General features: G+C 43.0%; 1 protein-coding gene across 4 annotated transcripts in view; it reads left to right on the forward strand.

Annotated features, from left to right (window-relative positions):
- Positions 1-24,695, forward strand: part of B4GALT5 (beta-1,4-galactosyltransferase 5) — a 65,866-nt gene that overhangs the window by 34,434 nt on the left and 6,737 nt on the right. For 3 of the 4 annotated variants that reach the window (XM_073309460.2, XM_073309461.2, XM_073309462.2), the window contains 7 exons: positions 10,197-10,331; positions 19,126-19,239; positions 20,497-20,621; positions 21,613-21,729; positions 22,317-22,504; positions 22,918-23,040; positions 23,953-24,054. In XM_073309460.2, coding sequence (XP_073165561.1) covers positions 10,197-10,331; positions 19,126-19,239; positions 20,497-20,621; positions 21,613-21,729; positions 22,317-22,504; positions 22,918-23,040; positions 23,953-24,054 — 904 coding nt within the window. Of the gene's footprint in view, positions 1-9,887; positions 10,102-10,196; positions 10,332-19,125; positions 19,240-20,496; positions 20,622-21,612; positions 21,730-22,316; positions 22,505-22,917; positions 23,041-23,952; positions 24,055-24,695 lie in introns of those variants that run through there. The other variant, XM_073309463.2, reaches the window with a different exon arrangement.

Here is a 24,695-nt window from a genome sequence, read left to right on the forward strand (position 1 = left end):
CTGCCCCCGCAGGAGGGGCGGGGGTGCGGAGAAGAGCAGGCTGGGGCGGGCAGGATTTTTAATGGCATGCTGCTGCCTGCCGGGGTCCCGGCCTGGGTTCGGCAGCTGGCTGGGACCCGGCAGGCAGCAGCGTGTCATTAAAAATCGGCTCGTGTGCTGTCTTTGGCACGCGTGCCATAGGTTGCCGACCCCTCATCTAACCTATTAAATGGAACAGGGAAAAAACAGAATACTCAGTAAACTGGACAAGCCTCTGTGTTTTAAGCAGGAAGTAGACATTGGGTCCTATGCTTATTTGTTCTTACTACTCACAAAACCTGATGGAACTATTTCCAGTGAGTATGGCATACTGAAATAAAGGCTCTCTTAATCATTTGTTCAGAATCAGCAAATAGCATGGTGCTGTACAAGTCACAGAACTGTTCCTATCTCCTAATGCTTCTAAACTAAAAACTGCACAAAAAGAGGTATATCTAAAACCCACCTTCTACGACTTTGAGCATGATGTGGATAAGTATCTTAAACGGAGTAAAAAGAAAAAGAGTACTTGTGGCACCTTAGAGACTAATTGGTTAGTCTCTAAGGTGCCACAAGTACTCCTTTTCTTTTTGCGAATACAGACTAACACAGCTGTTACTCTGAAACTGAGTAGTTAGCATGCTGCCTGTTGTGTGCTTCCTATGAAAGGGAAGAGAAGGAACCACAGTACTTCACTTCCCTAATGTTCAGTCTGCTTTGATGTTTTGCACCTGAAAGTGGAACTGTCACTAATGTCCACCACCTACCATTTTGCCACCAAAATCACTGAGTTGAAGGGTTGCAGCTTTACCGTACTGAACAGAGCCCCCAGGTCACAGATCTGTAAAGGGAAATCAGTTACACATCCTTTTGTATGATGCACCTCTAAGGCCTGGGAAACTCTTTTAGTCTCTTGTCAGTGATTTTCAATGCACAACAAATTTTCCCTAACAAAAGGAATTAGAAGCACCTACAAATCCCTGAATACCAGAGGCATTCGGACCTATGACTCAAAAAGTATGTGGGCCAGATGGTAGGGGGAGTGAGTATGATCTGATTTTAAAGATGCTCTGGAGTTGGCACATCGGCCTTCTAATCCCAGCTCTGCTTTGCTGTGTGACTTTGGAGAAATTACTTATTCTCTGTGTATGTCATCTTCACCCTGCATAAATCAGAGATAATGTCATCTCCCAGTGCTCAGCAAATGTTTTTAAATGTATCCTTTGACAGGTGGGCAAAGTATTATTACAAATACTTCCTTAAAAACAGTAAGCCCCAAATATCCTTAATTTTAACAATACATTAGAATGTAAATAGCTAAATTTTAAAGTTTCACAATTGCAGACTAATGTTCAGGGAAATCAGTTCTGCTTGACTTTTTTTTAATACAAATTGTATTGCAACCAAATGTAGACCTAGTCTTCCTATATTTAATTTTTCTTGCATGTTAAGACCAAGCCTAAGGAAGCCATTCTTTAGTTGTTGTAGTACTACCTATCCTTCCTTATAGCCTCAATGATAGTCCTGTTGCACTGCTTGCTCCTCTTGTTCACCAGACTTGTGAGCTGTAGCTCATGAAAGCTTATTCTCAAATAAATTTGTTAGTCTCTAAGGTGCCACAAGTACTCCTTTTCTTTTTGTGGATACAGACTAACACGGCTGCTACTCTGAAACCAGACTTTTAAGGCTTACCGTACCTGTATAACAAAGCTTTTTATGGACTCTAGAATCTTTTTGTAGCAAGAGAGAATAAAATCTTAGTTAAGAGCTATTGAAATCATACTGAATAGTTATGATAGGTCCATCAATGGTTATTAGCCAGGTTGGACAGGGATGCAAATCGTGCTCTGAAGTGTCCCTAGCCTCTGTTTGCCAGAAGCTGGGAATGTGGGACAGGGAATGGATGACTTGATGATTACCTGTTCTGTTCATTCTCCCTGGGGCACCTGGCATTAGCCACTATATTGGCTGCAGGATGGGCGCCCTGGCCCCAGCAGGGTGGCTGAGGAGGCAGTCCCAGAATCTGCATGCAGCATAATAAAGCAAAATCTTTGTTGCCAAACCCTGCAACCAGGGGTCCAGCGGCAGCGCTGGGGAGGCAGATTCTCTCCTGGCCTATTATACCTGCTGCCCATGGTTTTAGTCATGCGTATTTTTAATAAGTCATGGACAGGTCACAGGCAGTAAACAAAAATTCACAGCCTCTGACCTGTCCATGATTTGTACTAATTACCCCTGACTAAATCTTGGGGGGGGGGAGCAGCCTGGGGGGCACCGCAGGTGCTCGTGGGGTGTGTGTGTCGTGGTCTGGGGACAGACGGACACCCACCTCCCCGGTAGCGGTGACATCCCTCTCAGCTCCTTGGCAGAGGTGTGGCTGGGCAGCATTGGCTCCACAGCTCCCCTTGGCCAGGAACTGCGGCCAATAGGAGCTGCGGGAGTGGTGGCTGCAGGCGGAGGCAGTGTTCAGAGCTGCCTGGCCATGCCTCCGCCTAGGAGCTGAGGAGTGGGATGTCACTGCTTCTGAGGAGCCCCCCCAAGGTAAGCGCCACCCAGAGCCCTCACCCCCTCCTGTGCCCCAGCCCTGAGCCCCCTCCCACACCCAAACTCCTGCTGCTGGAGGCAGGGGGGGCAGGGCACAGTGGCCTGAGACTTTGTGGCCAATGCGACTGGCTCAGTCTGCTTGAGCTACTCAGGCAGCCCCCACGCCAGGCACACCGGCTGCTGCAGAAGTCATGGAAAGTCAGGGAATCCATGATCTCCGTGACAAACTCAGCCTTACCGACATGACCATTATTAGGTCGACCTAACCCCCACTGTAGACGCAGCTAGGTTGATGGAAGAATTGTGCCATCAACTAACTACCATCTCTTGAGGGGTACAGTGGTGTAGTTTCAGTGCTGTAGCTGGGCCATTGTAGTGCTTGCAGTGTAGATATATCCTCAATTTAGATCTTTGTATTGGGGAATGTGGGTGCAGTTCCCTAGTGCCTGGAAGTACACTGAGGTCTTCTGGGGGTATGTCAACTCCTCTAGATGTTTACCTGTTTTTATGGCAGGCTACATAAAAAGCACTAGTGACGTCCGTACAAACTAAAATGTTATACAATGACTTGTTAATGCTGCTCTGAATTGTATGTACAGTATTTATATGCCAATCAATGTATTTTATAATTATATGGTAAAATTGAAAAAGTAAGCATTTTTTCCATAATAACTGAACGCTGTGACACTTTTGTATTTTTGTCTGATTTTGTAAGCTAGTAGTTTAAGTGAGGTGAAACTTGGGGGTATGCAGGACAAATCAGACTCAGAAAGGGGCACAGTAGAACCACTGCCCTAGAGTAACCTTTCTAACCTGAGCTCTCAGTGACTGATTGCGTGCATAATAAGCTTTGGAGCTTCCTGGTATGAGCCAACCTTTGTTTTCCAAGTTAAGCCTTTGTGCTGTATGTTGCTATTAGAAAGCCAGTTGCTTGTTACAAAAATGTATGGTCTTCAATCCTTGTCCTTTGGTTCAGAGGTATTTTGTTGGTTTACTGCTCACCCTTGTGCTGAGGGCCTCCTTTTTAATGAATGATGCTATGACACTGCACCTGTCAAAGTTTGACTCAGACTCACAATTTATCAGACCACTCTGTTTTATTAGCAAAGCTGCTCTGCTAATACATTTAGAAGTGAGCCCCCCGAGTGGGGCTTGTCTTTTAATTTATACAGTTTTTTGGAGAACAAGTTACAGAGAAGTTACAGACAAAAGAAGAAAAAGATTTTAGTCACCACCCTTCGAGATCCCTGAGACCAGTCACGTATCTTCAATTACCTGCCACCCTTAACAATTTCCTTTAACAGCTTCCAGTTAACTTAACTAATTGCCCTTCACACCTTCCATTCTGATGCCTGCTTCTTAGACATGCTGGCTCTATCTTAATTCCTTCTCCATTCAAAAGCTAACTGTCCCTACATGTGCTCCCTCAGATACTTTGTAACATGTTTTGGCATGCCCTCTCATATACAATGTATCCAGCATGTCCCCTTATACAACGTTATACTTATACAATGTTATACTTCCACACACCCCATAAGGCTTTATGGAAATATGCTTATGAATGTATATATGACATAACTGGAATATGTTTTATGCTACATATGCCATGTGACACATCTCTGTAAAGGTTATGATCTACTGAATCTATTAATCCCATTTGTATGCATGTATCATTTTTGTATTCGAAGTTATGAATATTGGCTGTGTACTGGCTTGATTTTTAAATAGCCTTTGTAAAGCATTTGGTCAGCTTCTTGAGAAAGGAATGTGCAAATTAAGTGCCCAGTCAAGAAACACTTAACGAACAATGGATCTTGGAATGCTCAAATCCACATAGGAAGTCTACTTGTGGATGTTCAAGGTAGCATGTGACCCATGGCTGCTACCTGTAAGTTCTGAGTCATGCATGGACATGTGACTGGCACATGTGACTCCAAAACTCCATATTGTAGCTGGGATCTACACAGGGGGAGTGAGGGGTGTCCACCCACCAGAGAAAGTCTATTTAAACCCTGAGGAGACCCCTCCATTTTGTTTTCAGCTGGCTAAAGAGAGAGCCTCTCCACCTCCAAAGATACCTGAAAGAAACTGGAACAAAGGACAGTAACTACAGGGGGTGTGAGTGACTGCTGGACCCAGACTAGAAGGAGACTAGTCTGTAAAAGGAAGTTTACTAGAATTCCTCTAAGGATGAAGTTTTTAATCTGTATTCAGTTTCTTACCACATTAGACATAGACTTGCGAATTCTATTTTATTTTACTTGATAATTCACTTTGTTCTGTCTGTTACTACTTGGAACCCCTTAAATTCTAGTTTCTGTATTTAATAAAATCACTTTTTACTTTTTACTAATTAACCCAGAGTATGTATTAATACCTGAGCGGGGTGGTGGGGAGGGAACAACTGTGCATACCTCTCTATCAGTGTTATAGAGGGCAAACAATTTATGAGTTTACCCTGTATAAGCTTTGTACAGGGTAAAACGGATTTATTTGGGGTTTGGACCCCATCGGGAGTTGGGCATCTGAGTGTTAAAGACAGGAATGCTTAAGTTGCTTTCAGTTAAGTCAGCAGCTTTGGGGCATGTGGTTCAGACTTTGGGTCAGTGTTGGAGCAGACTGGCATGTCTGACTCAGTGAGATAAGGTGCTGGAGTCCCAAGCTGGCAGAGAAAGCAAGGGCAGAAGTAGTCTTGGCACATCAGTTGCCAGCCCCAAGTGGGTTTCTGTGATCCAACCCATCACAGATGCCATCTTTGCTTAACTTGTTAGTATTTTCATCAGTCTTTATAGCTTTTCCATTTCACTGCCTCAGGGAGCCTTGTATCACTTTTAAATACTCTTGTTTAAATCATTTACCTGTGTTGGGTTAATTTGACCTGCATTTTTCCTCTACTTTCAAACAGTCTAAGTTTTTTTCCCCTCTATTCAAGCTCCAAAAATGAATACAAACATTTTAAATCTCATTAGAATTGTGATACAAACTGGCAAAAGGGAACTGAAGATCTGACAATGAAAAGACTAATGAAAATGAATTTTTCTTGTAGCCCGCAAGAAACTTGATTAAAGGGTTGGGGGATATAATGACAAATACATAGTATTTGCATAATGCTTCACCCTCAAAATACTATACAACATCTTACCTGAGGTGAAAAGGGGTGATTGCCCTCTGGGGCAGAGGTAAAGTAGAGTAATGATCTTAGATGTCAGGAACATTCCAGTCACAGAGGAAGACACTTATCACTCAGGGCTCCTAGGCTATAAGGAAAACAGCCTCTTGAAATAAGGGTGTGAGCATCCTCAGAAGTGCTGAGAAATAGAATTCTGCTCAAGGCAAAGCTTGGGACTGCATGGTTTATAGCAGTGATACTCAGGGTTTGTCTACACTGGCAATTTACAGCACTGCAACTTTCTCACTCGGGGGTGTGAAAAAACACCCCCCTGAGCGTAGAAAGTTTCAGTGCTGTAAAGCACCAGTGTAAACAGTGCACCAACGCTGGGAGCTATGCCCCTCCCAGCACTCAAGCTCTCCCAGCGCTCTGCCATGACGCCATAAGACATGTTGAAGTGCTGCCACTGCAGAGGTGCTTGTGTAGACTAGCCCTCAGACCTCAGTGGTTCAGGAGCTAAATTAATGATCAACATTACCCAAAAGAGCCACAGTAGTGCGAATTCATTGTTTCATTTATCCGTAGTGTTACGGATTTTTATATTATATTCTCACAGCAAATAAGTTAATAACTTATTGCAAGTTGATAACTTAATTGGTTAGTATAATAAAAGATTAGTTAATATTTAAATTAGTGTTTTAATTAGGGCTGTCAAGCAATTTAAAAAACTAATTGTGATTAAACAATAATATACCATTTATTTAAATATTTTTGGATGTTTTCTGCATTTTCAAATATATTGTTCCAATTACAACACAGAATACCAAGTGAACAGTGCTCACTTTATATTTATTTTTGATTACAAGTATTTGCACTGTAAAAAACAGAAGTATTTTTCAATTCACCTAATACAAGTACTGTAGTTCAATCTCTTTATCATGAAAGTTGAACTTACAAATGTAGAATTATGTACCAAAAAACCTGCATTCAAAAATAAAAGTGTAAAATTTTAGAGCCTGCAAGACCACTCAGTTCTATTTGTTGTTCAGCCAGTCACTCAGACAAACAAGTTTGTTTACATTTGCAGGAGATAATGCAGCCCAGTTCTTCGTTACAATGTCACCTGAAAGTGAGAACAGGTGTTCTCATGGCACTGTTGTAGCTGATGTCGCAAGGTAACTACGTGCCAGATGCGCTAAAGGTTCATATGTGCCTTCATGCTTCAACCACAATTCCAGGGGACGTGCGTCCATGCTAATGATGGGTTCTGCTCGATAGCAATCCAAAGCAGTGCGGACTCATGGATGCTCATTTTCATTATCTGAGTCAGATGCCACCAGCAGAAGACTGATTTTCTTTTTTGGTGGTTTGGGTTCTGTAGTTTTCGCATCGGAGTGTTGCTCTTTTAAGACTTCTGAAAGCATGCTCCACGCTTTGTCCCTCTTAGATTTTGGAAGGCACTTCAGATGCTTAAACTTTGGGTCGAGTGCTGTAGCTGTCTTTAGAAATCTCACATTTGTTCCTTCTTTGCGTTTTGTCCAGTCTCGAGTGAAAGTGTTCTTAAAATGAACATCATGTGCTGGGTCATCATCTGAGACTGCTAGAACAGGAAATATAGGGCAGAGGGCGGGTAAAACAGAGCAGGGGACATACAATTTTCTCCCAAGGAGATCAGTCCCAAATTTAATTCACGCACTATTTTTTTTTAACAAACGTCATCAACATGGAAGCATGTCCTCTGGAATGGTGGCTGAAGCAAGAAGGGGTGCACAAATGTTTGGCATATCTGGCATGTAAATAGTTTTCAATGCTGGCAACAAAAGTGCCATGCCAAATGCCTGTTCTCACTTTGTTGACATCGTAAATAAGAAGAGGGCAGCGTTATCTCCTGTAAATGTAAACAACCATGTTTGTCTTAACGATTTGGCTGAACAAGAAGTAGGGCTAAGTGGATTTGTAGCCTCTGAAATTTTACATTGTTTTGTTTTTAAGTGCAGTTATGTAACCAAAAAAAAATCTACATTTGTAAGTTGCGCTTTCATGACAGAGTTTGCACTACAGTACTTGTATACCTTTTCTACAGTGAAAATATTTGTAATAAAAATATACACTTCAATTTCAATTACAACACAATACAATATGTATGAAAATGTAGAAAAACATCCAAAATATTTAATAAATTTCAGTTGGTATTCTGTTTAACAGTGCAATTAAAACTGCGATTAACTCAAAAAAATTAATCACGTGAGTTAACTGCAATTAATCGACAGCCCTAGTTTTAATGCATGCTGCAAAGAGCCATAGGAGGCATGTTAAAGAGCCACTTGCGGCTCGTGAGCCTGGTCTGAGTACCACTGGTTTAGAGACTCTTCCCCCAACCTCTCTACTCTCATGTACACTGAGGAAAGCTTTTATGTGCCAAGGCTGACACTTGAGTCATTGTACCCTCTTCTCTGAGTTGTCCAAAAGAGTTTTTACAACGTGCAGAAAGTAAAAAGGCGTCTCCCTCCATAAACTGTCATTATCCAAATGGCAGAAACCCCTGCTTCTCCTAGGACAGGGGAAGGCAACCTATGACACACATGCCAAAGGGGGCACGTGAGCTGATTTTTCAGTGGCACTCACACTGCCCAGGTCCTGGCCACCAGTCTGGGGGGCTCTGCATTTTAATTTTAAATGAAGCTGCTTAAACATTTTTAAAACCTTATTTACTTTACATACAATAGTTTAGTTATATATTAGACGTCTAGAAAGAGACTTTCTAAAAACATTAAAATGTATTACTGGCATGTGAAACCTTAAATTAGAGTGAATAAATGCACACCACTTCTGAAAGGTTGCCGACCCCCATCCTAGAAACTTGCCTCATCAGCTGAGCCATCAGAAGGTATTCTTTAATACATTACCTTTTGCAGAATTGTATGTCAGAATATTAAATCACATCACATTTGCCTGAGCCAACCCACAGTCTTTTGTGGAATTATTCATTGTAGCATATTAAAATGTAAATGAAAGATAAAACCAGAAGGAGCATGTATGTAGACTTTTTACAGAACCTATGTAAATTTGTCAGTGAGCCTTATTTATCTTTTAATTTTGGACCAGGTATAAAATTTCCTCTTTCTACACAATTCTTTTAGCAATTTTCTTTAAAAATAGTTAGAAATCCCCTTACAGAATATTACATTCCTATCCTTTATTCCATTTTCCCTTATTCCATTCCACATGACTAACCCCCTCCTTGTGGTACGGATTTCTGCCATCAGGCTAGTGGCAGTCTATGGGGTGAGATGCTCTGCTCTTTTCTGTGTTTTTAAAAAACTCTCTTGGACAACTTTGAAAGGTGGCCGTAGAACAACTCGGCCGTATACAATGTAACTCGCTTCTAGGATACATCTTCTTTATCGTTAATAATCTGTGGCCTTGGTGCAGTTCAGATAGACTTTTTATAATTATAAATTGACGAAGGCTATGTATACACTAGCGCTTTTGTTGGTATAACTTCTGTTGCTCCGGGGTTTGAAAAAACACCGTGCTGAGAGACCTAAGTTACACTGACAGAAGCACCAACGTGGACAGCGTTATGTCTGCATGAGAGCCTCTCCTGCCAACATACCTACCACTGCTTGTTGGGGATGGTTTAATTTTGTCAATGGGAGAGCTCTCCCATTGGGATAGAGTGGCTAGATGGGAGATCTTACAGCCGCGCAGCTGCATCAGTACTGCTGTGCCGCTGTAAGCTCTCCCTGTATGTTCCTCTTAAAACCAGGAAAGGCATGCCGTCTATGTTTATTAGTAATGCTACCAGTAAGGGTAAATATATTTTTAAAAGATCCTTTTTTGTCCAAAATCGCTGGTGGCACAAAAATGCGTATGTCCAAACATGAAACATAGGGGCTTTGGAAAAGGCATAAGGGGACCAGACAAAAGGCAACAGGGACTTAGCAACATGTAAAAAGATACAAGATGAGTAAAGGTAGAGTTATTATTACTTACTAGTCTAGTTCTAAGCACCCCAACAGACAGGCTTTCTTAATATACTGACTAAAGGTGAGCTTCAAGGCTAATGAAAATGGAATAAATTCCATATTTATGTGCCGATTTCTGTTACAAAGCAGGCTGTAGTGCACCATCAGCACCAAAACCCTTAATTCACTCTTATTAAAGTCCCCCACTTACAAAATCCTGTATTTCCTGGTTTACTAAAAACATGTCTCAGTGGTATCAGGGTTTAGTAGGAATGTAGCCTCTAAGTATAAAATACAGTCCTGGATTTTAGGACTAAATAGTTTAAATTCCTTTTATTGTTCCAGATATATTTTGAAATATGCCTTAGATGTAGTCTTGCGAAATTGTATGATCTTTCCATCCCACATCAGGTAACTTGGGCCTGTGTCCCCCAAAGAGCTTCCTGACACAAGGAAACTGAGGTGAAGCAGAATGGTTCCAAAAAGGGTTAAGTATTTGAGTTTCTCCTACCTATAAAATTTGCTGCTAATTTAATCTCTCTGGTTATTTCTTGCAGTGAACACCTACCTCTTCATGATGCAAGCCCAAGGCATCATGATTCGTGAGAACATGAGAACAATAGGAGCTCAGGTTTATGAGCAGGTGGTCCGCAGTGCCTATGCCAAGAGGAACAGCAGCATGAATGACTCAGGTATATTTTTAGTAATTAACTCAATTTGATTAGAATTCCTGTTACCACTGGAAAGTGACTCAGTCTAAACAGTTATTCTTGAAGAGAATAAATGCATGGGTAGACACAGGAGAGAAGTGTTTGCTTTTAGATCACCCTCTATAATACAATATAGAGCAGGGGTCGGTAACCTTTCAGAAGTGGGGTGCCAAGTCTTCATTTATTCACTGCAATTTAAGGTTTTGCGTGCCAGTAATACATTTTAACGTTTTTACAAGGTCTCTTTCTATAAGTCTATAATATATAACTAAACTATTGTTGTATGTAAAGTAAATAAGGTTTTTAAAATATTTAAGAAGTTTCATTCAAAATTAAATTAAAATGCAGAGCCCCCCCCGGACCGGTGGCTAGGACCTGGGCAGTGTGAGTGCCACTGAAAATCAGCTCTTGTGCCGCAGGTCGCCTACCCTGATATAGAGGGTGATCTAAATATAATAGAGTCTGTATGGCCCTCTCCTCAGATGCCTCTACTAACTTTGAGGTATTTACAAAACAAGACAAGAATGGGTTCAGGGCTGCATCCTTTTGCTTCATCTGCTTTCTAGAGATGCAGTGAGTGACATCTGTGAAATCACATTTTGTTTTCTTGAAGGGGTAATACATTAACACGCATCCTTATGAGCCTCACTCTTCACATGCAAGAAAGGACCTGAAGTTTCCCTAAATTGTCTGTCTGTTTCAGAAGTGGGAGTAGATACAGGGGTTCCGACTACAGGCCCCAGAACTACTTTTTTTTTTTAAACTGCTTACGCTGTATTCCCTCGAATGTAATACTGATTTGACAGCTTTGGACATACCACCTTTGAGTATTAGTGATCCATCTGAACCAAATTGCTCTTCACACATGCCCATCTTCCGCCTCCAAAAGTGGTCTACCATGTAAATCTCCCACAAGAAATTTCCCTGCCACTTCTCTTAATCTGGTCTTCATCTTCTTATCTTTTTTTCTTTAGACAAGTAGTGCAATTTTATGTCATGCTCCTAGGACACGCACAACAAAACTTGCAGCCCAGAAGAGGGAATTTAGGTGCCTGTCACTTCTTGCACCATCCCAGTTGTGTTTTAATTTAGGTAGTCCAAGCTAAACTGATAACAGTGCCATTTAAAATTGCTGTAGTTGTGTCTGCTGTGCAGAAGTGGATTAAGATTTATTGGGGCCCTGGGCACAAGAACATTTGCGTCCCTACAACTCTCCCGCACGTCCCCTACCCCCCCCCCCCAAGGCCCTGTCCCTGGCCAGGTCAGAAGCCGGAGCCAGGCCGTGCTAGGAGCTGCCCAGGGATCCTGTGCCATTTTGAGGAGCCCCAGACCCTCCACCTGCTCTGGGCGGTGCACCCCAGGGGGCAGGGACCTGGGCTGGGGTTGCTCTTGGGCACCTGGCACCCTGAACAGGGCAGGTGGAGGATCTGGAGCTCACCATAGCTGCCCGGGCTCTCTGGGAAGCTCTTACCACAGCCGAGGGTGATCATATGGCCCATTTTGGCTGGGACAGTCCCCTTTTTAAGCCCTGCCCCAGATATGCCAACTTTTTTTGGCAAAACTGGGCATTTGTTCTGTTTGCTCTTGCCAACTGATGATCAGTTGGCAAGAGCAAATGGGACATATGCCCAGTTTTGCTAAAAAGGGGCTCGGGGGGATGAGCAACAGAGCTATGGAAGTTGAGAGGGGCTCGGTCCAGCTCCACATGGTGTGGGAGGAAAGGAAGGTTTGGGCAAGCCCCACATGGTGTTCGATTTTCCTTTTAGGAAGTGTGCTCATCCTACCACAGTGACTACAGACACAAAGAAAGGGGGTGCAATCGAATAAGTTTGAGAACCACTGTTCTAGGTCAGTGGTTCTCAATCAGGGGTACACAGTGGTGTTCCACGGGGTACATCAACTCATCTAGATATTTGCCTAGCTTTACAACAGTCTACATAAAAAGCACTAGCAAAGTCAGTACAAACTAAAATTTCATACAGACAGACTTGTTTATACTGTTCTGTATACATACACTGAAATGTAAATACCATATTTATATTCCAATTGATTTATTTTGTAATTATATGGTAAAAATGAGAAAGTAAGCAATTTGTCAGTAATCGTGTACTGTGACACTTTTGTATTTTTGTCTGATTTTTGTAAACAAGTAGTTTGTAAGTGAGGAGAAACTTGGGGTATGCAAGATAAATCAGACTCCTGAAAGGAGCACAGAAGCCTGGAAAGATTGAGAGCCACTGGTCTAGGTAATACATAGTGTGTCTTTCTCTTCTAGCTACATAAATAATTCAAACTTAGGACTTTTACGAGCATAGCTAATTTGGAGACAGACAGACACCATGCTTAACCAACCTAGTTGTGCCAGCAAAATCCCTACTAGAAATACAGTTATACCGGCAAGCCCCCCCTCCCCCCGTTGTTTCTATAGCTTATTTTGTTTGAGGGAAATGGTATAAGCTATACCAGCAAACCCTTTCTAAACGTAAGTGGTTACTTACAGTGTTCTCACAGAACAAGCGAGTCACTGTTGCAAAAGTCTCAACCTACCTTCATGCAGTATCAGGCTGGAATGATGTCAGTGAGTTTCAGACAAGCACGACACCTAGTGAGGGCGAATCCCTGCTGTGTCATTAGGTTTCAATAGTGAGAACAAATGGGAGAGGAGTGTTACAAGATAACTGTTACTTTTATGAATAAAATCCAGGATCCTCACCTTTGTAAATATGGAATGGGAGTTGCTGTGGTGTTTGATAGGTCACACCCTTTCTTAAGCTTTTCTACCATAAAGTTAGATTGTTGACCATTTGGTATTAATGCATTCTCAAATTACCCAAGCAACGGGTAGCTCACCACATACTTAGTCTTCACTACCTGATTAAAAAACTAGAATTTCCACTGGATTTGGCAACTCAGTTCAGTCTATTTTAATATGTGAAAATAGATTAAAACAGATTTTTTCCAAACTTCTGAAAGCTAAGCCCACACATTAAGGAAAAAGAAACCAATTGAATCCCTGCCTTCCTCTACTGCTCCATGTGGTGGTAAAGTCTTACACATCTTTTATACATCCGTTGTGCCCCTCCCCAGCTAGTTCTTTGGGCCCCTCCTGGTTTGTGAGATCTGCAGTTTGTGAAGGTCTGGTTTGCCACCCACTGAAATGAATGGGATTGTTCACACCTCAGAGCTCTAGTGTCAGGGCTAGTCTACACTGGCAACGCTAAAGTGATGCAACGTGGCTTATGTGGTCGCGGCGCAGCCCTGGGAGAGAGCTCTCCCAGAGCTCTTAAAAAAAAAAAACCATCCACAAGGGGCGTAACTACCAGCGCTGGGAGCACTGTCTACACTGGTGCTTTACAGCACTGAAACTTGCTGCGCTCAGAGGGGGTGTTTTTTCACATCCCTGAGTCCAAAAGTTGCCGCACTGTAAATGGCCAGTGTAGACAAGCCCTCAGGCTCTCTGCAAACTCAGGTAGATCTCTCTCTGTGACACTTGTTTCATGCTTTGAAGGTTTTCTTCACAACCATAACAATGAGAAACTATTTTTAAATGAATGTGGAGATTCTGGAGAACAATGGAGCTCCATCTGTACCCCTCACCTAATTCTTTGCACTCCCCAGAATGGGGCATGCCTACCACCTTTTGTTCCAAGGCACATCTCTTTTTGATCTTGCCTTTGGTAGTGTAAACATACATCATTAATGTACATATAATGAAAAGAAGAAAAATGTGATTGTCCCCTGAGAAGAGGAAGGGAGAAAGAGGGCCGTATATGACAGATGCTAGTCACATCCATACACATCTGGAAGGCAAGTGAATACTATGGTGATGAACGCTGTGTGTAGGAACTTGAATAGCATAGGGAGTAGGATCCTAACAATTCTGTAGAACATAGCTTCATTTTTTAGAATATTAAAGAAAATGGATCTCTCTAGGATAGACTTCAAACCAGACATCTGTTTTTTTTTTGAGTTGCTACAAATCCACTATATTAACAGTCTGTCTTTGCTAACATAATTGTTTGCATTGTTTTGTAGACATCTTGGTCCCAGGATGTTAGAGAGACAAGGAAAGGGTGGTAATATCTTTTATTGGACTATCTTCTGTTGGTGAAAGGCAAGCTTTTGCACTACACAACAGAAGTTGGTCAAATCAATTCAGCGCCTTGTTTCCCTAACACAACACTTTTAGTGGTGCAATTGTAGAACAAAGTTGTTATGAAACAACCTGGCATGGTAACAGGTTCCTGTATAACAGTGGTCTCCAACCTTTTTACTCACAAGATCACTTTTTGAATTTAAGTGCAACCCAGGATCTACTCCACCCTGCTCACTACTCCCTCCCTCCCTCCCTCCTTTGCTTGCTCTCCCCCACCTTCACTCACTTTAACCAGGCTGGGGCAGGGGGTAGGGGTTCGGGATGGGGTGTGGGCTCAGGGCTTGGGCTGTAGGAGGAGGTATGGGGTGCCTGCTCCAGGAGGGAGCTCAGGGTTGGGGTGTGGGCTCCCATCGAGTGGCACTTACCTCAGGCTGCTCCCGGTCAGCGGTGCACCTGGGCTAAGGCAGTCTCCTTGCCTGCCCCAGCCCCATGCCACTCCCAGAATGGGCCAATGTGGCCCCTTGAGGGGCAGGGGGGCATGTGGCGCTGCACGCTGCCCCCTCTGCAGGCACCACCCCTGCAGCTCCCACTGGCCACAGTTCCCCTTTCCCAGCCAATGGGGGCAGTGCTTGTAGGCAGGAGCAGCGCGCAGAGACCCCTGGCGCCCCCCTCCTCCTCCCAGGCCGCAGGGAGTGCTGGCAGCTTCTGGGAGCAGCGTGGGGCCAGGGCAGGCAGGGAGCCTGCCTTAGTGGCAATGCCGCTGGACTTTTAGTGGCTGGAGATCGCGATCTACTGGGAGAGTCTCCAAGATTGACCAGTCAATCATGATCTACGGGTTAGTGACCACTACTGTAGAATGCAAACAGTTTTTAGCTATTAAACAGGAGACCTTGGTTGGCTTTGTGTTCAGTGGCGTATACCAGTGGTTTTCAGTCTCTGGTCCGCAGACCCCTGGAGGTCTGCAGACTATGTCTAAGGAGTGTGCGAAAGGTGTCTGTGAAAATAAAATTTCAGATCCCCGAAAAAGATTTCTGTTTTTCTGATCAATCAAAAGTATTTAAATATCCCCCCCCAGATCAAAACCCAGAAGTGTTGTCACCATAGAAGCCCACCATTTAGCGCCTTTTTTCAAAATGCGTCAAATGCCATGCTGAGTACGTGCAGCAGGATTTATAGTTGAATTCTGTTCAGTCATATTTCAGTCTAAGGCTCCTATAATAGGGGTCCACAGACCACAGGTTGAATTTCTAAAGGGGTCCACACCTCTATTCAAAATTTTTTAGGGGTCCACAAATTAAAAAAGGTTGAAAACCATTGGCATATACTGGATATCATTACTCTTGAGAGCATTCTGCACAAAAATAAATATATATTTATTTTCTGCGCATAATATTTTAAAATTAAGCAAATTTTATTTGTCAAATAAATGTGGAGGCTCTAGCATGGCATTGGGGAGCACAGGCCACTGGCTGCACAGAAGTGGGAGATCACTATTCAGCTCCCCCCCAGGACATGGACTCAGCAGTGAGGCTGCATCCAACCCTGACACAAAGCAAGGACAGGGCCTGCCCCAGAAACACCCCAGGGCCTTGCCCCTCTGTGCAGGCAGGCAGGCTGACTCAACAAGGCAGGATCCAAGTGTGGGGGGATCCAGGTGTGGGTTGAGAGGATTCTGTGTGGGGCAATCTGGGTGCAGGAGGCTCAGTGGGGGTTCTGGGTGCACAAGAGCTTGTTGAGGGGTTCTGGGTACAATAGTAATGGGACTCTGCAAGGGGGTCCAGGTGAAGGTGGTTGAGGCTCAGCATGGGAGGTCTGGATATGTGGGGGACAGAGCTCGGTAGGGGGGTCTGGGTGTGAAGAGCTCAGGGTGGGGTTCAGATGCTGGGAGAGTGGGGCTCAGTGGGGTGGGGATCCAGGTGAGGTGAGGATCCGAGTGGCTCGTTGGAGTGGTCCAGGTTCAGGGGGAGTGGGGCTCATTCGGGTGGGGGGTTCTGAGTGTGGGGTGGGATGAGGCTCGGTGAGAGGTTCTGGGTATGAGGGGCTCTGGATCCACGGGGGGAGGGAGGTGGGGGTGGGTCCATGGGGGAGCAGCTACCTGTACAGGGATCCCTCCCCCTGCAATTGAGGAGTGGGGAGTAGAGGGAGTTTGCAGAGCTTCCTCCAGCTGGGGGAGAAATCTGGGAGTGATCTGGCCCTGGATGCTGTGCAGGGGAAGAGGAAGTCCCGTCCTCCCCAGCCCAGCTGGGACTAGCAGCTGAACCCGGTGCAGGGGCGGAGCCACCAGCCAGGTCTTCCCCATTCCCACCTCCTGCCCCACAGTGATTTACTTCTCTGCCAGCTGCCTTAGTCACCCAAAACATACTGCTAAAGAGGGTAGTATGGCCGCTCTTGTGGTTTCCCTTTGCTTTCCCATTAGAAAATCATTTTTCTGTGGGGAAGCAAAGAAATGTGCGGGGGAGATAAATTCTGCATATGTGCAATGGCGCAGAATTCCTCCAGGAGTAATTCATTCTCACTGCCTTTTGGAATGGGCTGGCATATTTTGCCCTTCATTCAGCTATGTACCTTTATTGACACTGCTTAAGCAAGCTACAATTTGAGTAACTGTTGGTAATAAACAATCTTTAACAAGTGCCTATTTAATGAACTTGAACTTTTAAGATGTTTCCCTCTTGCATTTTGGCAAACACCAAAGGCAATACCTACGCATTCCAGGTATAAAGAAAAGGAGTTGAGTCTCTTCATGCATCAGTACAAGATACTGTCTATAGAGACCTGATCAAAAGGTTGCAAGATATAGAGCAGGGGTTGCCAAGCTTAGCGGGCCCTTAGTGGCCCAGTTGGTTTTTCAACTTTAAATGAAATAGTCCAAATGAAGAAAATAGTCTCTCTACACCTGCTAGCTTGACTGAACCAAATGTAATTAAGGCAAAAGCTTTTTACACAACAAACTGAAAGCACTTGCTTTGGAAAAATGTAAATACCAGCATTTGCTCCATTATAATGACTGAAAAGAATATAGGTACTTAATATAGTGCATGGCACTGAGATGTTATTTAAGGCTTGAGTTGACATAAAAAAATGGTTTCCCCTTGATTGTTGTATATAATATTTTTTTAAAAGCCGCTCTCTTTAATTAAAATTTGAGGGTTCATTGACTCAGCATGGTGATCATTTATTTAAATTATTTTAATAGATTATAATTTAGGTATTAACACCGGTTAATTTCAAATGGGATTTATTTTAAAAAACAAATTAAATTAAAAAATGACTGATTTAGTGTCCAGCAAGAATATCAGTTCTGGCCACGAGATGTTAATAAGTCATACAATGTACTTGTATGTGCAATGTATTTGTATGGCCTCCGTTTAAACTGTAAACTCTTTGGGAGCAGGAACTGTCTTTTTGTTCTGTTTGCACTTAACACAATTTGGGAACTGTTGCCTCCCGAGTTAGGCAAAGAGTTGTTAAATGACTTGTCCATAACTCTTAAGTGGGGAAAGGAGGCATAAAACCAGTCCCCTTGCTTTTTCCCTTTTGTAAAGTGAGATGACATTTGACTCAAAAGTAGGACCAGACAGCAAATGTGAAAAATCGGGATGGGATGGGGTAATAGGAGCCTATATAAGAAAAAGACCTTAAAATTGGGACATCTGGTCACCCCACTCAAAAGGCAGATTCTGCAGAGAATGTCTTGACCCTCAGATCCTTAACTAATGAGAGGTACAGTATCGTGATTTAGGTTTCTTGTTTGATACAGATAATTTAGAAGTTTCTCCTAATGTTTGAAAGCAATTGTAACTTCCCCTTTGATCTCAGGAGTTGCCTAAAGTGGCTATTTGTGATACTTACTTTGGAAAAGAATGCATTGTCCGTAGAAAACAGAAATACACTTCTTGGAGGCCCAGAACCTTTTAAAAATAAATGTATTTACGCTTAATTGAGAAATAAGTGTAAACGTTCTCTTCAGATACTGTCATGGCCTGCTGAAGTGTCAGCCTCACTTGTCTTTTATTTTTAGTTTAACTGAATAAAAGGCTGCACCTAAAGCTGGATTTTTATTTTCTTTTATTTGTGGTACATTAAGAGAATGAAAAGTAGAATTATGCAAGATATGCAATCTTTTATTCATGAGAGAAGTTGCCAGGCTTGGAGGATAGGTCTGGAGATGGAGTTGGCATGTGTGCCCTTAGGAAAGGAGTGACCCAAGCAGTGCTTGCTTCTCTTCACCCAACCTATTGTTTTAGTCTGATTTTTTTTCTAATAAGAGAAGTTGCAACTCAAATAATTCATAGGTTGCAAAACCGGAAGGGATCGTTATGATAGTCTAATCTAACCTTCTGCATAACTTGGCCCATATGCTTGTCTTGTCCTTTCAGCCTCAGCTGTTCTGCCTAGCAGAAATGTTGGGAAGGTTTTTAAATGTCCACCTGTTGCCATGTACACACTGTCTGTTGAAATGGCCAGGCCAAGATACTCTAGACTGATGATCATGACATATCAAGGAATAAAGCTGTGTGGAAATGCCTGCAGTTCAGGATGCATCAGTACATTGTAGTTAAAGTTCCATCAATACACTGTAGTTGTGAAATAAGTCCGCTAAATGGCTTTGTTAGTAATAGAATATTGGAGAATGGAAAAACCTGTAGCTCAAGTAGTTTTTTCTTTTCCCCTCCCTAGATTATCCTCTTGATTTGAACCACAGTGAAACCTTTCTGCAAACCACAACTTTTCTTCCTGAAGATTTTACCTACTTTCCAAACCATACCTGTCCCGAGAGACTCCCTTCTATGAGTGAGTAGTGCTGTGACTCGTTATCTTCCTCTCCTCTCCCTATGCTCCATCTCCATGCTGCCTCCTCCTTCCAGATTACAACCTATAAAACCTATTTCCTGTGGGAATGGGAGGAGGTAGGAAGAGCTTACTGTTTTATTAGAGGTTCTGCACCATCCCAGTGTTGTGTACACTGCAGTCTTTGGGAGATCAGCAGCTATGCTGGTAACCGCTAGAATATCCTCAAACCCTCACATGTGGGTTTCTGGGAGATCTTCACCGTTTTACCTAACTGCTCCAGAGTCCTTGTCTGTTCCTGCATGTTTTTGGATGGTGTGTTCTAGTACCATTTGTCTACCTCCTGACTTATGTACTGCACCTCCTTTTATTTAGCCATGTTACGTGGGTGGGGAATGAATAGAAATGCTGTTCTGCAAGCACAAATGCTGTAAATCATTGTTTACCAGACTCCCAGAACTAATCAATCTCTTTGTTTGAGACTCCTCTTTTTTTTTTTTAGGGAATGATAGAAGTGCTTGCTCCTTACCTCTTCACGGGGCTTACTGCAATATTTGCCAACCTGGACTAGTTCTAGAAACAGAGCAATGGAATACAATGAATTGGACCACCAAACTATCCTCTAAAAAATCCTATTTTGAATTTCACTGGGCAAGTCTCTCTTCCTTGACCTATGGTCAGAAAATAGTGACTAAGCGGTGTGTTGGGAAGCCAAATGCTAGTGAGGAAAGAAGACACTAAAAAAATTTTGTGAACTGTTTTAAATTGAAAATTGGCTTTTGACAAAACAAAACTTTTCTGCTGAAGATTGATTTTTTTCATTGAATCTCATTATTTTGATTTGGAAATGCTGCCACAGTGCCTTATCCTCCCATTCGCTTCTAAAGGCTGGGCTCCCTGGGCAGACAACAACTCCTATTATGCATCACAACCAGAGTCTCCCATGATGCACTGCCTCTCTTCAAGAGGGAAGACCATGATGCGTCATGGGAGATGTAGTCTGACCAGGGAGCCCAAGCTATAAAGGAGAATGAGATCATGAGGTACTGTGGCAGCATTGTCTAATCAGTTTTTTGATACTTGACAGGAAAAGACCCATTTTGCAATCAGCCCTAATAATAAGTGTATGAAAAGTGAAGTGGGCAGAAGCATGCACACTGATGAGGTAGGACCATGAGACTGAAGTGTGTGAGGAGCCTGAGATGCACCTTCTCTTGCTGGGACTGGAATATTGACCTCTTCTTTCCATTGTGTACACAGAGGGCCCAATTGATGTAAATATGAGTGAAATCAGAATGGAGGATATCCATCAATTATTCTCTAAAGACCTGTCTATCAACCTAGGAGGCCATTGGAAACCTGATGACTGCCTGCCTCGCTGGAAGGTAAACTGTAGCCTCAAAACAGCCACAAGCTACATTAAAATGTGATGCCATTGTTCAGTACAAAGGAGTGCAAACAATGGCATTGGCAAGAACTGGGCTATGGTTACATTTTGCCATTCTAAAGAAAAATATCTTGTGTTACATCACAGATAATGTAGGGATGCCTGTAACATAGGTGTTTCTTGTCTGGCTTTATACCTGTAGCTTCAGGAGCCTCTTACCTAGTGACAGATGGGTCAGCACTTCATTTCTTTTATAAGAAAGTTTTGGAGAGGGGTGTGTGTTGCTAATGGGATGTGGAGCCTGTCAGCTCAGTAACCGTTCAAATCCAGCTCAGCTGATAGTGTCTGAAATGTGTTGCATGCAGATGGCCGTTTACAGGTTTGTGTAATGAATTAGTTCCTGGCGGACAGGTATCCAGATCACCAAAATTACCTCTCTTTTTGAGCAAGAATTAGCCCAGAAAGACCAAGGGTAACATGGACCTTGGAGACAATGACTTTATCTTTGCTACAGAGGTTCCCTGCTTGTAAGGGTGGAGACACATTAACAGCATGGTGTAGGAGAATCCTACTCTATCTTTTCAGTTGGTAGAAGATTTAAGTCTCCAGCGCAGTCTCTCTCCCCTGACCGAGCATGAAATTGTTAATGTTTGAAAGAAACGTCGTCTCTCCCAAGTAGTAGTATATTTTAAAAAGCTAGAGTACCGAAATGCACAAAATAAAGGCGGCATGAGAGTGAATGGCCAACACACGATTGTGTGCTCCATGTTATATGTTGCATGAAGGAAAAAATCCATCATGGCAGCCCCAGGAAATGGGTTAGATCTGTTAGTCCTTTTCCATCAACATTGTCTATGGTCCTGTGATTGTAAACACATACACATGGCTTCAGGCATACCCGATGCTCTGAGCTGAAGGTTTGTGGGCTGCCAAAGTGAAAGCTGGTTTCCAAATATAGTAATAACTACCTGATGTCTTCCATCTCTTAGGTGGCAATCCTGATACCATTCCGCAATCGTTATGAGCATCTTCCAGTTCTCTTTAGGCACCTTATTCCAATGCTGCAGCGCCAACGTTTACAGTTCGCATTTTATGTCATTGAGCAAGTGAGTCACTTTCCATGTATATGCAATGTATTTTTCTGAGCTAATCCATCACCAGTGGGAGTAACCACTGGACCATGAAACTTGCTATTGTGTGACTGATTGCTGCCCGATGCATCCCACATATGAAAGGCTATTTACTGCCTTCTGCCCCCCGTTATTGCACAATAATGGCAAATCTCCAAGTGTGTCCTGTGTGTTTTTATCAGCCAGAGTACATATCATAGGCTTTCAAAGGTTACTGCTTAGCGTTGATGTGTGTACAATACCTAGCTTCTCATAATATGCCATTCACCTGAATGTTATGTTGGACACAGGCACTTTCTGAAAGCTTCTGGGAAATTAAGTCTCTTAGAATAAATTAGGTTTGTTTAGCACATATATCTATTGTTAAACCAGGGCAAGAGGGTTACAAAAACAGGAATTTAAGGTTTTTTTTTTCCCCCTTGAGTTTGTGTAGGAGGCCATGAGAAGAGTGACTGACTTCCAAACTTGTACTTGGTGTACATAGAGTTTGTGTGTGTGTGTGTGTATGTATATAATATGAATTGTATATTGAGCTTCTTCTGAGAAATAGCTCTACTTCCTAGGCTGGTAACCAACCATTTAACCGTGCCATGCTCTTCAATATTGGCTTTCGGGAAGCAATGAAGGACTTGGACTGGGATTGTCTGATCTTTCATGATGTGGACCATATACCAGAAAATGACCATAACTATTATGGATGTGGACAGATGCCAAGACACTTTGCAGCCAAGCTGGATAAATATATGTATCTGTAAGCACCTATATTCCCCCTTCATGGATAAAAAGTCAATAGCTAGATTTTAAAAAGATTAATTTCAGTTTGGTTTCCAGATTTTGTGTAAGTAAACATAGCAGAAATAGAAGCAAACCTCCCAATAGCTCAAGGCTTAATTCAGCTGCATCCAGGAGAATGGCTGCTCTGACGGGGGAGGGATAGCTCAGTGGTTTGAGCATTGGCCTGCTCAACCCAGGGTTGTGAGTTCAATCCTTGAGGGGGCCATTTGGGGATTGGTCCTGCTTTGAGCAGGGGCTTGGACTAGATGACCTCCTGAGGTTCCTTCCATCCCTGATATTCTGTGACAGGCTGTGAACAGGCAATTGCATCAGCCCTGACCTGCGACACTGTTCACAACAGGTGTGACTAATGCGCTCTTTTTTATTTAGGCTTCCTTATAATGAGTTCTTTGGTGGAGTGAGTGGCTTAACAGTGGAACAGTTTCGGAAGATCAATGGCTTTCCTAATGCGTTCTGGGGCTGGGGCGGAGAGGATGATGATCTTTGGAACAGGTACTGATGTGTGTTTTGACTTGAGTCTACTTCCCAAAGATAGGGGGATGGACAGGCTTCCATGCAGACTTTCCTATGGTGTGACTCTTCTGCTCATTGATGAGTTCTTGTAACAGCATCTAACTCGTGACACCTGATGTATGTTGTACAAACTGTCATCATTGATGATACAGTAATGGCTGGCCTGGTAAAAGAATGTGCTGCCACAGGGGTTGGGGATATATTTCCTCAGGCATACAGTGCACGCACCCAACTTCTTGGCAGTGGACGCTCCTCAGGGCTCTGAGTGAAATAAAGCCTGGGTATTTTACCTGCTGCTGTGAACTGGTTCTAAGCCTGCCCCCTGAAAGCCTTAATTTGGTTGAGCAGCTTTCAGACATCTCCATCCTTGCCATTGCATGGAAAGGGGCTTTATACAACATGTGGAGGGAAGCTGCCCCTCCCCACCCAGGCAGTGTGGATTGGCTCTGGAGCTATTCCATGCCCTCTTCACATGGGTGGAGGAGTGGGGAGACTATCACGCCCTTTAGGGTACCCTGATAAATGGAAAGATTGGGCTTTGATTCCGTTCTACTAAAGCAAATTGGATTGGAAGCTCATAACTAACAGAGAATGAGGAAATATAGTTCTTGCCATAGGAAACTTTATGAAATTGTTGGCCTTGGGCATTATTTCTCATGTTGATGTTCATCTGAGGATCAGTTTGACTACTCAATTAAAACACAATGTACTGAAAGCAGCTTAGTTTGCCCAAAGCCTGAACTGGTTGAAATCTTCTCACTTCATTTAGCTAGCTAATGGAAACTTGTACTTACTACAGACGACAAGTCTGTTGTGGCTTATGATTGTTCAGCCTTGGCAAGTATTGAATTGGGAGCAAATGCAACAGTCAGCCCTATCTTTGTAATACAGGGTTCAGTATGCAGGCTACTCAGTGACTCGGCCACGAGGAGTCACCGGGAAATACAAGTCAATTCCACACCATCATCGAGGTGAAGTGCAGTTCCTGGGAAGGCAAGTGAGATTTTTATTATTGAAGATTTATGTTTCATTCTGAAGGATTCCAAAATCATCATGCCACTATATAAATCCATGATGCGCCCACACTTTGAATACTGAGTCCAGTTCTGGTTACCACATCTCAAAAAGGGTATAGTGAAACTGGTAGAATTTCAGAAAAAGGTGGCAAAATTGATCAAGGGTATGGAACAGCTTCCATACGAGACGAGAGTAAGACAACTGGGGCTGTTCATCTTAAAAAAGAGATGACTAAGGGGGGATATTACAGAGATCTATAACAGTGGTTCTCAAACTTTTGTACTGGTGACTCCTTTCACATAACAAGCCTCTGAGTGCTATCCCCCCCCCATAAATTAAAAACACTTTTTAATATATTTAACACCATTATAAATGCTGGAGGCAAAGTAGGGTTTGGGGTCGAGGCTGACAGCTTGCGACCCCCCATGTAATAACCTCGCGACCCTCTGAGGGGCCCTAACCCCCAGTTTGAGAACCCCGATCTATAAAATCATAACTGATGTGAAGAAAGTGAATTGAGAGGTGTTATTTACCTTTTCACACAATAGAAAAATCAGGGGTCACCCGATTAAATTAATAAGTTGCAGGTTTAATACAAACAAGAGGAAGTACTTTTT

This window comes from Lepidochelys kempii, chromosome 13 (assembly GCF_965140285.1).
Source record: "Lepidochelys kempii isolate rLepKem1 chromosome 13, rLepKem1.hap1, whole genome shotgun sequence".
NCBI classification, from domain to species: Eukaryota; Metazoa; Chordata; order Testudines; family Cheloniidae; genus Lepidochelys; species Lepidochelys kempii.